General features: G+C 50.9%; 1 protein-coding gene across 1 annotated transcript; it reads left to right on the top strand.

The window, feature by feature from the left end:
* Nucleotides 1-2,573: 2,573 nt before the first annotated feature.
* PTMS (parathymosin) lies at nt 2,574-10,276 on the top strand (the record flags this gene model as incomplete). The annotated part of the gene is given in 5 exon segments (XM_034757387.1): nt 2,574-3,237; nt 8,097-8,168; nt 9,032-9,110; nt 9,261-9,328; nt 10,029-10,276. Coding segments are annotated over 5 exon segments (318 nt in total). The 3' UTR covers nt 10,080-10,276.
* Nucleotides 10,277-16,650: the final 6,374 nt, after the last annotated feature.

The following is a 16,650-nucleotide window of genomic DNA, read 5'->3' on the forward strand; positions in this document are numbered from 1 at the left end:
TGAAACAGGCAGTCTCCTTGCCTGAGATTAGACTGAAACCAGGGCCCTCAAGATGAAAGGTTCTGTATCTTAGTCCCTGACACCACTACACCTGAGCTGGGACCAGAACAGAACTGACATCCTACAGGCAAATAGTTCTGGGGAATCTGATGTTTCTACATCTGGTCTAGGGGTTAAAGAGAGCCAGCAAGTGTAACACTCTGGGAGACAGCAGGTGTCAATGCTGCACACCTTATCCAGAGACTCTCGCTGACACTGTATTCTGTTTCATGCCTGCTGTTAGCTTTGAACTCAAGCTGTTATTTTTATTCAGCCATTGAATGAACCAGAAATATTATGATTGACCTGAATCTCGCTGCTAGAATCACAGATTCAATCTATGGTAGCAAAGAAATACTGGACTCCCTCCTGGCCTCACTGGGAGCATGAAATTGGCCTCACCCCCTGAAAAAGGCATCATTATGGAGATTGCAAACTCCTTGTGCCAGCAACTGTCTCGCTTTATGTCTGTATAGTGCCTGGACAATGGGGCCTCTGGGTACAATATAAGCAATGGTAAAACTAATTGAAATAGGAGGGTGTATTTTTTGCACCCCATCCAAGAAGGGAGAGCTGGGAGTGAGACACTGTTTATCAAGCCAGGGAGAGGAGGGAGCTGCATTCCCTCCCTTCTACTTTAACACTGGTATGGCAGTAAGAAATAACACAAATTCTCTCTTTCCATGGCATCTTTCACCCAAAGATACCCATGACCCAGGTGACTTACAAACATTCCCTTTGACCTCATAACCGGCCTACAACGTGGGCTAGGATCATCTACAGAGAGGAACACTGACGCTGAGACTGGAAGGACCCAAGGTCACAGACTGAAACCAGCCACCCTGGCTTTATCCCATTAGCGCCCATTTCCCCCCTGCAGGTAGGAGAGACCCTAGAAGTCCTGTTCTACAGACCCCCCCCGTTGTAGCCTGTTGGCGCTCACTCCCTTTCCACAACCAGGGAAAGAACCCAGGCGTCCGGAGCCCCTCCGCCCTTCCTCCCCCCGAGGCAGGAAACTCAACCCCCTCCCTGGTTGTCACAGTAACTGCCCTCCCCGTCCGGACCCGATAGTCTCTTTCCCATTCTCTTCTTCTTTATGCCTTTTCCCTATTGCATAGACTTGTTTCCAGCAGCCAATGAGAAGCCTGTTACCAGGCAAAGAGCTCATTTGAATTATCCAATCAGATGCTCGCCTATTGGTCCCTCCTTATATGGGGTTTTGGAAGCCGCTTCTCCCCACCCCCAGCGACCCCACGCCCCACTCCTTGAGCGCGGGAAAAACACCCATCGCCCTGCCTGGTTCCCGCGCAGGAGGACCCTGTCCCTGGCCCGGTTCCTCCCTGACGGGACACGGGCGGCGGGGTTGGAAAGCCTAGGAATGGTGCCAGTCGGGGGCGGGGCGTGCTGGGAGCGCGGGCTGCTGGAGTGGAAAATTCCAGGCAGGAGGAACCGCGGGCGACTTAAGCGTACCGCCCCTTGTGCCCTCCCCGCCCCACACAGCCCTGCCAGGCACGTTGTACCCACATCCCGGCAGCGCCTCCTGCTGGCCCGCCGGGAGCAGCTGGAAACCACCCCCCCCCCCATCCACGATCTCCAGTGACTCTTGCTGGGACCGGAGGAGTTGGGAGTTGTCCCCACAATCAGGGGCCCTACAGCGCCTCCTATTGGGAATGGCCAGGAGCAGAAGCGGAGAGGCTCCCTCGATAGCCCGACCCAAACCCTACAGGGTGGAGCGCCTTGTATGCGGGGTTATACGAAGCAATGGGTCGGGGAGGGTTCGTGATTTTGGACATCGATTAACAAATGTGTTTCAGTTCTTTCCTGGACCGCATTAGGCTTCTTTGGTGTATGTCGGGCTGGGGCGAAGAGGGATTTCTGGGCCCAGGAGCCAGCCTGAAAAGGCACCAGCTGAAGAGACATGTAGAACGAGACAAAAGGAGGGAAACATTGAGCGAGAGTGAGACCAAATTCAGCCTCTTCCTATATGCCAAGCACCATCTTCCTCCCCAGCCATCCTCTAGCCCGCAGCTGGGTCAGGTCCAGCATGAGTGCAGCGGGGAGCCCAGACAAGCGGGATCATTGTGCGACCAATAGGTGAAGCCGCAGCAGCTAGAGTGATTGGGTCGGGCGATAGAACGAAGTGTTCCCATCTGCCCTACGAAGAAGGGGGTAGGTGGGGCGAGGCGGTAGGACCAGGGGCAGAGAGCGGCACATTGGACAAAATGGTTACTAATAGCATTTTTCATGTCTAGGATTTTCAGAAGGCGACCCAAGGAAACACCACATCACCAACACACCCCCATTGCTTTCTCCCATCCCTAGTCCTAGGTGTAGGACACAGGTCTAATGGGATAGAGTTGGGGGACAGGACTTCTGGGCTCTCTTCTAGCTTTGGGAGGATGTGGGCCCAATGGGTTAGAGAGCCCTAGAGACAGGGAGTCAGGACTTCTGGCTCTATTTGACTTGTGTGACTTTCCCTCTCTCAGCCTCAGCTTCTCCTCTGTGCAAGAGGGTGAAGATTAATGTCTTAGTAGTTATTTGTATTGCAGTGGCACCTAGAGGCCCCAAACCAAGATCGGAGCCCTGTTTGCACTAGGTACTCTACAAATACACAGTGAGACAGTGTCCCTGACCTGAGCTCACAATCTGATAGACAGGACAAGGGGTGAGGAAACCGAGGCACAGAGATTTGCCAGGGGTCACACATCAGGTGGGTGTTGAAGCCTGGAACTGAACCAGGGATCCTAGCACCCCTTCCGCTCACCATGCTGCTTCCCCTAATTGTTAATGATCGTTTGGCAAATGTGAGTGCACATTGTTCCAAGGTTCTTTCCACTAACCTGGCTTTCTCTGCATCGTGCCTCCCTCTTTTCTCCCTCCCAGTCCCTCTCCCCTCCCTTCCCCAGGTCCCTCCTTCCGTCGTCACCGAGTGGTGTATAAATCCCCTTCTCTGGCATATTCCCCCAGCACGGCGGGACTGGAGACCCTGGCAATTCAGTCCCTGGGGCACAAGCTGCAGCCACTGGTCTTTGGGTTGCTGGGACTTTGAACTCCTCGGCCCCGCCGCCCAATCCCCGCTAGCTCGTTTCCATAGGGGGCTCCCGGGCATTTCTTGGTGGGTGATTCCTCTGCTCCCGCTGCTGCACCAGGATGTCGGAGAAACGCGCGGAGGAGGCGCCAGCAGAAGTGGGTGCCAAGGTGAGCCCCCAGCCTGACCCTCTGCCAGCTTGCTCGCCCCCTCCCCCTCCGTCTGTCAGTTCGGGAATGGCTGTAAAGTGCTCGGAGACCTTCGCACAATAGCGGCGGCGCGGGAAAAGCAGGGGTAGTGTTGTCTGCTCTCTGCCCCCACCCTACCCCTTTCTCTTGCCTTCTCTCAGGGGCTCTTTCCTCGCCCCTGGCTTTTCTCCTGTCTGCACTGAATTAACATTTGCGTTGAGCGATGGGCCCCTGAGTGCTCAGTGCAATGCGCACGTGAGAGGCAGAAGTATTTGTGCGATCACAACGCTCGCTCTCTTTCCCCTTCTTGGCTCGATTTGTCTCTCCCTCGCCTTGCCTGCGCTCCGATCTCCCTTTACTTCGCTGCTCACGTTCCTGGCCATTAACCCTGCACCAAGCGCGGGCTGGTCCCTGATTGTTTTCTTTAAAAGCCTTTTGATAGTTCTGCTGCCACTGGATCTGCGTGTTTGGCAACGGTGCCGACCTGGTCAAATGATCTGTGGCTGTGCCAGTTTGGCTGGTCGGGGTCCCCGGCTCGTAGCTGCGGAAGGGGGGAAAGATCCGATGTATCCAACCAGCAAGGGTGGGTGGTGTTTAGGGGCTTTGTTAGATTAACAAAGGTAAAGTAATATAAGTAATAAAACAGGAGAAGGCGGGAGTGGGAGCACATTAGTGCCTGTGCGTGCGATTTCTGGGTGGGTGCGAGTTATGCTAGTGCATAGATTGGGTATCTCCGAATGTTTATTTTTCGTCTCTTTGAGTGCTGTGGTACTGAGCATTGTGTGCTGTGAATAATGTTTGCCTGCGTTGTGTTTCTGTGCTGTGAGCATTGGATATGCTGTGAGTGCTGTGGAAACGGGCTCTTTGTACTGGGGCTGCTGTGGGTTGGACTGTTGTGAGCGTTGGTTGTGTGTTGAGGATTTGAATTTTTGCATTATGTGGGGCACAGAGGTCGGGAGGGGGGAAGCAATTCATACAAAAATGTGGGTGTGTATGTCCCCCCCCACCACCATATACAGTGCTATAGTGGATCTCTTTTTAAAGGCTGCAGGGGCTGAAGCTGCTGCTTTAGAAATGTTTTTGCTCTTTTGGCTAGCTAAAAGTTAGAAGAGTTAGGTAAGAAAATGACTGAGAGAAAGAGAGGGAAAGAAGGAGGCTGGGAGAAGAATGAGGAAGAGCGTGTAGGGAACAGATGGCATCACTATGACTTTATTAGTCCTTGGGCAAATATAAACTCTCATTACCAGTTTGGACAAAGACAAGTCCCAAATGGTAAAAGAATAAAATGCCCCAGAACCAGCCTTTCCACTGCTGTGTTGTAGGGACTGGGGAGCACATTCAGCTGCCCATGCTCATAGCAAACCTAGACAGAAAGTCATCTGCTAAAACGGGGTTTGTGGGGGTAAATGGGAAAGACCCTAAATAACATGTGCCTTATGGCACTAGGGCTTGCCCAATGTTTTTTTAGTAGCTGAGCAAGTACAATGCTGCGTTCTTACGACTGCCTCCCAAATTCCCAGGGACAGCCTGGGGCATCGAGGTAAAGGTTAATACTACAGGGGACCCAGTCTTCTCTCCTGTGGCTTCTTTTCATTATATAGAATAAGAACGTGGAAATTTTATTTAAAAGGTAGAAATCAGAACTGGGAAAACCCACATCACCTCTTGCACCAGGTAGGTGGAGAAGGATTTTTCCCCTCACTCTATTCCCAGGGTGCCTAGGTCCAATTCAGCAAGGTATTTAGGCATGTGAGTAGTTCCACTCAGGGTTGTAGTTCCTAGTGTCCTGAGTGATGGGGTTCCAGGCCACTCCTTTGAGGAGATGGCTCCCCAGGTTCCTAGATCGCTAACTGTTGAAGGATGGTCACTGAACTCCTTTTCCATGGCTCAGTTTCAGTTCTTTTCCAATAGTTCTCCCCCTATCCTAAACAATCCCCCTCCGGGGTTCACACCCTTCAGACACTAGCAGAGGATTGTCAGTCTCCCATTAGTCATTGCTGGAAGACAGGTCTTTAAATATCAACCCCTTCTGACTAGAGCTTAGAAACCACTGCACAGTGCTGAAGGGTCTGTGAGTCTGGGGAATTGTTTTACCAACTGAAGGGCCTAGAATCCCATTGCTCAAGACACTGGGAACGAGGAGCCCAGCATATGGTTTGGAGGGAGTGATCCAGCTCTTGGTTCAGGGAGGATGTCTGAAGCTCTCCTGCCAACATAGCGCTATCTACTGGTGCTTATGTTGGTGTAACTTACGTCGCTCAGGGGGGTGGTTTATTCAAGATATAGTATAGACATAGCCTGAGAGAGCTTTTCCTGTCTCTGATCATGGGGAGGAGGGACACTCTCCACTCTCCACCCCCCACCCCTCCAATCCTATATTAAGTAGGATTAATATAGTCCCAACCTCTTCTGTGAGAAGGGGACTTCTGCAAATTTGTAACTGGAGTGAGGTTTTATTCCTAAAGTTGGAGTAGGGAGGGGGGTAGTTATTCTGACAGTGACATACACTGGGATGACATAGGAATTGTCAAGTATCAGAGGGATAGCCATGTTAGTCTGTATCCACAAAAACAACAAGGAGTCCGGTGGCACCTTAAAGACTAACAGATTTATTTGGGCATAAGCTTTTGTGGGTAAAAACCCACTTATTCAGATGCATGGAGTGAAAATTACAGATACAGGCATAAATATATACTGGCACATGAAGAGAAGGGAGAACCAATGTTGAAGGCCAATTTAGTCAGGGTGGATGTGGTCCACTCTCAATAATTGATGAGGAGGTGTCAATACCAAGAGAGGGTAAATTGCTTTTGCAGTGAGCCAGCCACTCGTAGTCCCCATTCAAACCCAAATTAAGTTTGCAAATGAATTGTAGCTCTGCAGTTTCTCTATGAAGTCTGTTTTTGAAATTTTTGTTGTTGAAGAATTGCTTCTTTTAAATCTGTTATTGAGTGTCCAGGGAGACTGAAGTGTTCTCTTACTGGCTTTTGTATGTTACCATTCCTGATGTCTGATTTGTGTCCATTTATCCTTTTATGGAGAGACTATCCGGTTTGGCCAATGTACAGGGCAGAGGGGCATTGCTGGCACATGATGGCATATTTCATATTAGTAGATGTGCAGGTGAATGAACCTCTGATGGTGTGGCTGGTGTGGTTGGGTCCTATGATGGTTTCACTAATGTAGATATGGGGACAGAGAAGGCAACAGGGTTTGTTACGGGGATTGGTTCCTGGGTTAGTGTTTCTGTGGTGTGGTGTATAGTTGCTGGTGAGTATTTGCTTCAGGTTGGGGGGCTGTCTGTAAGTGAGGATTGGCCTGCCTCCCAAGCCCTGTGAGAGTGGGGGATCGTTTTCTAGGATAGGTTGTAGATCGTTGATGATGCGCTGGAGAGATTTTAGCTGGGGGCTGTACGTGATGGCCAGTGGTGTTCTGTTATTTTCCTTGTTGGGCCTGTCCTGTAGTAGGTGACTTCTGGGTACCTGTCTCACTCTGTCAGTCTGTTTCCTCACTTCCCCAGGTGGGTATTGTAGTTTTACGAATGCTTGATAGAGATCTTGTGGGTGTTTGTCTCTGTCTGAGGGATTGGAGCAAATGAGGTTGTATTTTAGGGCTTGGCTGTAGACAGTGGCTCATGTGATGTGTCCTGGAGGCATGTAGGTAAGTATAGTGGTCAGTAGGTTTCCAGTATAGGGTGGTGTTTATGGGACCATCACTTATTTGCACTGTAGTGTCCAGGAAGTGGATTTCTTGTGTGGACTGGTCCAGGCTGAGGTTGCTGGTGGGGTGGAAATTGTTGAAATCCAGGTGGAATTCTTCAAGGGCCTCCTTCCCGTGGGTCCATATGATGAAGATGTCATCAATGTAGCATAAGTAGAGGAGGGGCGCTAGGGGATGAGAGCTGAGGAAGCGTTGTTCTAAGTCAGCCATAAAAATGTTGGCATGCTGTGGGGCCATGCAGGTACCCATAGCAGTGCCACTGACTTGAAGGTATAAATTGTCCGAAAATCTGAAATGATTGTGGGTGAGGACAAAGTCACAAAGCTCAGCCACCGGGTGCGCCATGGCCTCATCAGCGATACTGTTCCTGACAGCTTGTAGTCCATCCTCATGTGGCATATTGGTGTAAAGAGCCTTTACATCCATGGTGGCCAGGATGGTGTTTTCAGGAAGATCACTAATGCATTGTAGTTTCCTTGGGAAGTTGGTGGTGTCTCGAAGATAGCTGGGAGTGCTGGTAGCGTAGGGTCTGAGGAGAGAGTCCGAATAGCCAGATAATCCTGCTGTAAGAATTGTCATACTGGATCTGACCCAGGGTTCATCTAATCCCATATCCTGTCTCTGATGGTGGCCTGCACCAGCTGCCTCAGGAAGTTTTAGGAAACCGCCTAGTGGACAATTATACAATAAACTGCACACAGGAGCAGTTTCTTTCTAACCCACCTCAGTTAGTGGTTGGTTTATGCCTCAAGCACAAGGGCTTATATCCCTTACTTAAAAATTGTTTCTCATGTCTGTTGTAACTCTGGATTTTTTCATTTTCCACGTAAATATGTAATCCCATTTTGAAATTTGCTAAGCTCTTGGCCTCAATGATCTCACGTGGCAATGAGTTCTACATGCCAGATGTGTGTTATGTGAAAAATGTTTCCATTTATAATGTTTAACTTTACTACCTTTCCATTGAATTGAATGTCCCTTTATGTAATTACCTTTTCTATCCCACTCATCGTTTTATCATGTCCTCTTTTATCCCTCTTCACTTCAAATTTAAACAACCCCAGTTTTGTCATTCTCTCTGATGCTAAATCTCAGAATTATTTTTCTCATCCCATATCTAGGAATTGAAAGAAAAGAAGGAAAAACTGGAGGAGAAGACTGTCTGCAAAGAAAAAAAGAAGGAGATAATAGAGGTGAGGCCAAATATATTCACCCCTCAGGACATATGTTTGGAGGGGATTGGGAGGAGTTTTGGCAGTGAGAGAAGCAATTGGCCTGAGGAATGCAAGTTGGGACAGGGGAAGGGAATCTGGGAGGTGAGATGGATAAGGAGTGCAGCTCAGCGGAGCCCATCTGAGAGGCAGGTGGCAGAATGTGAGTTAGGGGAGGGAATTGTGAAGGTGAGAGGGATGGGGAACGCAAGTCAGAGGGGACTGGGCCAGCTGGGAGGCAGACTGCATGGGGAGTATGGGCCAAGGAGCAATGAGAAGGTAGCTTGCAATGAAAATTGCAGACCAGAGGAGGTGGGATTGGGATGCATGGTCCATGGTGAGAGGTGATGGATCGTGGAGGTGGGTGGCATAGGGTAAAGTGATAGGCATGGGCTGGGTGGGAATACTGAGGAGATGGGTAGCGTGGGGTAGGTGGGGGGATTGAAGAGGTGGATGTCTGGGGATGGGTCCAGTCCTGTGAGGAAGGGGTGGGATTGTGGTGGCAGATGATGTGGGGGAGGCACACACTAGGGAGGTTTGGGGAGGGCTTCAGGCACTAGGGGAGGCAGGCATCACGAAGAGCACAGCCTAGAATGTGATATAGGGAGCAGAGTCCCAAGGAGAATCTGGGAGGGTTTCTGGTAGAAGAGGAGGCAGGTAGCAAGGGGCTGCAGGCTGAGGGAGTGGATGGAGGGTGGGTTGTGTAGGGAGATAAGGTTGGCAGGGTAGGTGGCTTTGGCAGCACAGGCTGGCTGGGATGGGGATCGTTTCGGGCAGCAGGAGTGATGGGTGGCATGGAAAGAGTAGGCCAAAGCTGATTTCTTCTGTGGCTTTGTTTTACTCAGGATGAGGAAAATGGTGCGGAGGAGGAGGAGGAGAATCCTGAGGACGTGGATGAAGAAGAGGCAGGAGAAGAGGATGAAGGTGGGAGCAGCTAATGTGTGGGTGGGTTTGGGGAGCCAGGATTGCATTGCCATGGAGACTGAATCTCCCCTCTGGGCATCCCCAGGAGGGGCAGGTTCCCTTGAGGATTGCCTGTATTAACATGTGACTTGCTGTTTTGCTTGTGTCTAGATGGAGATGAGAATGGGCAGGAGCAGGACGGACATGCAGCAAAACGATCTGGAGAGGAAGAAGAGGAGGTGGGTGATGGCACTGGCAGCAGAGGGGGCAAAAGGGGGCTGTCTTGCCTGTCCGGGAGTTGGTGAAATCCCCATGGATTTCACCATCACTGAGCAGTCACATCACCACCATGGATCCTGTGTGACTATAGGATACATACATCTCATGTAGTGAAGGATAAGGAATCCCGGTGGATGCTGTGTACAACTGATCCAGATCCTCCACCTTGCTTATTACATGTAGGATGCTTGAGATTGTGTGGTACCCTGGATCTCTCATACATCAGTTATTTCTGTGGCTTATGTAGGAAACTGGATCCAATGTGAAATTGAGATTTTTAATGAGGTCACAAGGATCCAGTTTTGAGGGTGGATTCCAGGGGTCTGACTAAGGCAGTGTGGATCCATGTGGAGTTTATGTGCTGGAAATAATAGTGTCGATACCATGTGGACTGATCTGTCCAGGTTCTTATACTATGCCCATCACTGGCGTATCTGAGTGCCAGTCACCTGTAGAGTCTGTAGAGAAGAGGGGATTCCGGGGGGCACAAACAGAATTTTTTTGGGGGGGGGAATCATGCAGCAATGTGAATCACAGGCAGAGAGTGTGCTTCAATGTGTAGGATAACATATTGGGCTGAATCCTATGAAGCAATTTGGGGGTGGGGGAGGGTCTAACTGTGCTAATCACACACTCTCCCCTCTCCCTAATCCTGTATAGGATGAAGTTGATCCAAAGAGACAGAAGACAGAAAATGGGTCTTCGGCTTGAGTTCTCTCTTCCCATCCTTTTCTGCTCCATCTGTCTCTCCTCCCTCCATTCCAGCCTGTGCTTGCACTGTCATTTAGCCTCTGGCTTCACACAATCTCAGATGAGGAAGGATTAGAAATGCTCTCCGACAGAAGAGGGCATGGGACTAAGAGTTTCCCTTCCACCCCAAGTTCTAAAGCCTTCCTACGATGCTCTGAAATCTGAGGTTGCCCACTCCCCCAGCCCGTCTCCACTACTGATGACTATTCCTGTATCCCACTCCCAAATAATGCCAATAGTCCTCAAAATGATGACCTGTCCTTCTCCCAACAAGCAACCTGACATATCCCAACTTCCAGACTCATCCCACAACAAGCACCTCTAATCCCTTTTCACTTGCCACCTCTCTCCACTAATTTGATCAAGATTCTCACCTGCCTCTGCTTCTGAGATCTTCCCTCCAACATCCTCCTTGGGATACAGAAGGTTGAGGGCAGGGATCTCATGGTGATATTTCCCTATCCTAAGTCTCCGCTTAACTGCCTTCTATCTGATCCCTCTGAGAGAGAGAGAAAGAAAGAAAGAAAGAAAAGGAATGTTACATGCAAATAACTTTTTTTTATTAAAGCATACACAGAGGCAGAAATGTAGGTACACAACAGGTATACTGGCCCCATGATTTTTTTTCCAGAAGATAAAGGTTGTTTTTATGTATAAATTAATTTGTGTTGCAGTTTCTCATTTTGGGGCTTTAAAAAAAAAAAAAAAAAGAAGAAGAAAAAGAGAAATAATTAGGGACCAAATTTTGATTTCCATCCCCCTTCCAGATTACCTTGTTGCTGTTTTTTGTAAATTAAAGCCGATCCAGTTATGGCATTTTCTATGGCACAAACCATCACAAGGGTGATAGATATAAATATATATATTGTTTTCAAGTAGCACTGTAAATAAACGCATTTAAAAAGATATTAAAGTGTGCATTTGTCAGGTGGTGCCTACGATTCTCAATTCAAATTTTGAACCAACTAACAGGTTAGTTTATTGAAGAAAAATAGCACCTGGGTTAACTTGAGCAGCAATTACTGCAGGGAAGAGCCATGGCTAGTGTCCCCTGGCATTGACCTGGAGACTCTTGAAAAGCTGTCTGTTGTGCCTACTTCTTCCTCCCTTGTACTGCTTCACCGGCATGCCAGGTATGTCAGAAAATGCAACAGGCCTATTTTACAGGTGACATTCTGAAAGCAGAGATCTCTGCCCCAGAAGCAACAATGCCCAGTATGCCCAGGTTCAGAACAATGCCCAGAATGACCAGGATTCTATGCTGAGGTTGCTGGATTCAGGTTCTGTGGTATTTTATAGCTTTCATACTGACCAAGGCACCCTGTGCAAATCAGTTATCACTGATCCCTACATTTAACCTGGATTGAGCAATCATGCATATAAGGGTGCACAGAAGTCCTGGAAAGAAATTGATCTTTAGTTCCTGGCTCAGACACATGATCTGAGTACAGCGCTGGTTAAAATTGTACATATTTCTAATTTTTGATAATTTTCATTTAGATTTTGAATTACAATGGAAAAAATAGTGGAACATTTCTCGACAAAGCTTCATAAGAACCTTTTCCTGTTTTTGATCAGTTGTTTGTAACCGCTGTCCATGTAGGCCAATAACCCTGCCAAGTGGTAGAGACCAGGAGCCACAGACTCAAGTGGTTACCATTACATCTTTCCTTTTTGTTTTATTTTTAAAATCAAATGGAAATAAATCTGTATACCAACCAAAACACAACAGCCGCAGAGTAATATTAACGCGTCTGAACCTCATTGGCTTTCCGCTCACTCAGCCACTTTTGTTCTCAGAACAGTTCCTTCTGCAACTGGCTGTTCAACTGCAGAGATGGATCTGCCACCTGGAGCCTGTGTTTCCTCTTCCTGGTGTTTTCATTGTCATTGACTTAATTTTCTCAGCACAAGAACATGCAGTGGCAGTCTGAGTGTCCTCTAAATACAGAGTGCCAATGGAAACTCCTTGGTTTTGTGTAGATGTCTTCTGTTCCTCCTGTAGGACTGACCCTCAGGAGAGGCTATGACACTACCTCTGAATGAGTGGTGCAGCTGTTGACAAGGTTTCCAACCCCTTCCTGATTGGAATTAACATTCTCTCCTGCTTGCAATGGGGTGACTCCAGCATTCTTGTCAATTTTCTTATGTTGCAGTTTCTTGCTCTTTTATAATCACTCCAGGGTCAATGGTCTCTGGCTGAAGAAGTCTATTAGCTGCTGGCACTAAGGTTTGTGTCCTGCTGCCCATGGGTCTCTGAACCAGTGTGTAGTGGTCTCTCACTCTCAAATGAGGAGGGAAGCCACTCTGGCTCACTACAGGCGACTGCAAGTCACAGTTTATAGGGGAAACTCAGACCCTCTGGGCGGGGCAGAGCCACAAACAGTGGCCAAACACCACCCTAGCACCTTCTGGCTAGGGACAGTTGTACTTAGCAGTCTATAAGGGAGCTCTGGCTCCCCAGGTGGGGCACAGCACAAACAGTAGGGTGACCAGATGTCCTGATTTTATAGGGACAGTCACGATATTTGGGGCTTTATCTTATATAGGTGCCTATTACCCCCCATCCTGATTTTTCACAGTTGCTGTCTGGTCACCCTAACAAACAGCCTATAGCTCAGCACCTGGTTGGGGCAGAGCAAACACAGCAGACAAAACATTCTGGGATCTAGCATCCTGGCTCGGGTGGGCGGCGGATGAACGCAGGCCTCTTGGGCCTCAGGTAGGGTGGCAGGGGTAGGATGATGCAGGCCCACCTGACTCCACCATATCTCAGCCCAGGGTCCTAACAGTGGGGGAGTGTTCTACCACTGATTCAGCAGGGAATCCCACTGCAACATGCTGACTCACCCTCTGGCAGCAGAACCGAACCAGAGTCTGGTTCCCCGGGCTACTTCCTACCGCAGACTGGGTGTAGGGCTCTGCAGCCAAAGGTCCTCTGTCTCCTTAGGGTAGAGTGACCATATTTCCCTATGCTGAATATGGGACACCTGATATAATTACTCATATTCAGGCGAGTTCAACAGCAATCAGATCTATGCAGTACAAATGTTCAAATTAACATCAAATTGACTGAGCCCCCGTTAAAAAGAAATACTGAGTAGTTGGATTCTTTATATTTACCTTCTTATCTTTAAGGCTTTAGGGTTCACATGGGGAGGGATGACACATACATCTCTACCTGCCCACCCAAAAGTGATACACACACACTCCGGTACACCTTTCTCACACAGGGGGGTGACCGCTCCTCCCCTCCCCTCCCTGCTTGGCACTCTCTGTCCTCCATGCCTGGCTGGGCTCCCGGGACTGACCTGCCTCTCCTGGTACCCAGTGCCCTGACTTCCCAAGGCAACATGTGGGGGAGGGCATGCAGGGTCATATCTCCCCCCTCCCTCCAGATTTCTGCCAGGGTTCACACCAGAATGTGGTCAGTAGCAGTCTTTCAGCACTGTGTAGGAGGGAAGGGATGGGAGCTGCTTCCAGCCACGGACGGGGGAAAGGGATGACCTGAACTATGCCTTTGCAGAGTTCATCTCTCCTCTCCCCCCTCCCCCCGCCCCATGTGGCTGGAAGTGGCTTGTCCCTTCCTGCCTGCACAGTGTCAAAAGGCAGCTAACACCTCCAGGCTGCTGCTGGCCACTGACATAACCCAGCTGCCTCCTGTCCCCTGGCTACAGTGTGGTCTGGAAGGGGGTGAAGTCCTCAGGATGCATTATGCACCAGGGCCCAGAGAACCTGACTGCAGGGGCTTCAGCAACCAGCCAGAGAAGTGGCTCAGCAGTGGAGGGGATGGGGAAGCCCCTTGCTCCTTGGGGGCAGGACCCAGGGCAGGGGGGATGGGGAGGCACAAGTGAAGAAGCTGCTAAGCCCTTGCCCCGGGGGCTGCTGTGGAGCCTGCAGGTTCGGGTCATGAACAGGCTGGAAAGTGCTTTCTCCCCCCACAAGTCCAGAGTTTAGCTGAGGGGTGGAGAGGCTTCCCCATGCCAGCGCTGAGTGGGGCTTTGGCACATGCAGGGTTCGGCTTCTCCTGACCAGTGCCCCAGGTCGAAGGGTCTTGGGCTTTCCCGGGGTGCTGGCTCAGCCAGAGGCAGTAGGGGAAGGAAGGAGCATTCCCACCAAGGGCTGGATCTCCACACAGCACTAGGAATGGGACACGCCCTGCAGGAGGGGATATTGAGGAGCTGGGGTGGGGGGTGTCAAAGGTGCAAAGCAGGGAGAAGACAGGGAGAGGGAGAGTACCTAAAGGGCCAATGGGTGGGCAGCAGAGGTGACATGTAACTGGCCGCCGCATGGTGCCTGCCCGCACTCACCAACTACCATAGCTTGCAATGCGCAGCCAGTGCTGGCCGGAAGCAGGACGAGGGGGCAGGGCCCTGCTGGCCGAGAGCCGGCATGCAGCAGGGGCTGCGCTGATGGACCAACGGGGAAGCAGCCAGCCCTGTGCGCTGCATCTTTGCTCTGCCACCAGTCTTGAACACCCATCCCCATTGTCAGTCACTGGACCCTCCCACTCACCGCTGGTGGGCGGGCAGTTGGCGAATAGGGATCTGGCCAGCAGCAAGACCTGCCAGTACTGATGGGGGGGTGAGGGGGGACAGAAAATACGGGACAATTTGCCCGTTTTTAAGAAAAAGTCGGGACACATGCAGGAGAGCTTAAATACAGGACTGTCCCTTTCAAAACGAGACATCGGGTCACCCTACCTCAGGGTACTTGACCACTGGCTGTCCCCACAGCGCCTCAGGGCATTTGTCTGACAGCGGTCCTGGCAGCTCCTCAGGGCACTTGAGTGTCTCCTCCAGCCACAGGGCGCAGCTCCACTGGGATTTGGGATCCTGTTGAGCAGGGCCGGCTCTAGGTTTTTTGCTGCCCCAAGCAAAAAAAATGTTGGCTGCCCCCCGTCCCAGCCCTGGGCTCCTCGCTGCACCCCCATGCCTTCCCAGCCCTGGGCTCTCCCCCACCACCCGCACCCCCCTGCCGCCCAGCCCTGGGCTCTCACCCCCCCAACCGCCCCCCCCTGCTGCCCCAGCTCTGCCCCCCCCCCCACACACACACCCTGCCGCCCCAGCTCTGGGTTCCCCCTACCCCCCCACCATTGACCCCCACATACACCTCCTGCCGCCCCAGCCCTGGGCTCACACCCCCCACACCTGCACCCTCCTTCCGCCGCAGCCCTGGGTCACTGGTAACTCGCTCCCAGGGCAGATCATTCAGCAGGAATTTTAGATGTGCACAGAACACAGACAGGATTGGTTCCCATATGGTTACAGAACTGCAGTAAAGTGGAACAATTTTCAGCTTGTGTGACTGGAGGATATCTAGATGCATATTATAAGACTGTCCTACATAAATGAGGAAAAGTTGAGGTGCCTTTATTATTCTTTTGTTCCACTCTTTCTTTCTATGGGGAATTTGCCAATGCAATATCACTGTCTTCCTTTTAAACAAACAAACAAAAAAAAAAGGCAATGGCTGTTGAAAATATCAATTCCAGTCCTAATAACCACTGGGAAACATTTCTTGCTTAATTTATCCTACTTTTTCTACAACAAGTTACAGTAGATCAGTATATTTGATTTGGGAGAAATGAAGGAACAGCTGCCCAAACTGAGCTTGAGCACTCCTGAATTTTGAGGTGTTCAAATCTGGAAGGCAGGTGCTGGGAGAGGGGGGGGGGGGGGGGCAGCTGAGGCTCCGCAGGGGAGCACGGCAGCATATATGCAGCAGCGTATCTGGTGCTGCGCGAAGCCAGACACGCTGGTCTGAGTGGCACGGTAAGAGGACTGGGGGGTTGGAGAAGGGGTAGGAGGTTCCAGGGGGGCAGTCAAGGGACAGGGAGCAGGGGGGGTTAATGGGTCAGAGGTTTCGGGGGGGCAGTCAGGGGACAGGCAGCAGTTGGATAGGCATGGGAGTCCCAGGGGTTTGTCAGGGGACAGGTAGGGGGTGAGGTCCTGGGGGGGGTCTCAGGAGGGGGCAGTTGGGGTCAAGGACCAGTGGGACTTAGATAGGGGGTGGGGTCCTGGGGGTCAGTTGGGGCAGGGGTCGCAGGAGGGGACAGGGAGCAGCAGGGTTGGATGGGTTGGGGTTTCTGTGGGGGGCAGTCGGAGGGAGTGGATGGGGGCAAGGTGGGGCTACTCTCCCTCCCTGTGGAGTGTCCTATTTTTTGAATGTTAAAATATGGCATCCCTACTCACAGTGCAGCTCTCCATTCACTGCAGCATGAGGTCTCAGCTTCTCACCCCTCTTTCCTGTTGGTAGTGGCCAAGGGAATGCTGGGAAATGTAGTTCTTTCCCTGCTCCAGGGCTGGCTCTATAGGCAGGGAGCTAACCGAGGAACTACAGCTCCCAGGGCCCCCTGTTGGTTCTCAGCTCCCTGCCGCCCCTGCAAATGGGCTGCCCCAAGCACGTGCTTGGTTTGCTGGTGCCTAGAGCCGCCCCTGCTGTTGAGATCCCAGCTCCCTGGAAGAGCTGCCTGCTCCCTCTGGTGCTCCAGGCCCAATTAAGCACTGGGGCTCTCCTTTTATATTTCTTG

Source organism: Trachemys scripta, unplaced genomic scaffold (genome assembly GCF_013100865.1).
Source record: "Trachemys scripta elegans isolate TJP31775 unplaced genomic scaffold, CAS_Tse_1.0 scaffold_133, whole genome shotgun sequence".
Lineage (NCBI taxonomy): Eukaryota > Metazoa > Chordata > Testudines > Emydidae > Trachemys > Trachemys scripta.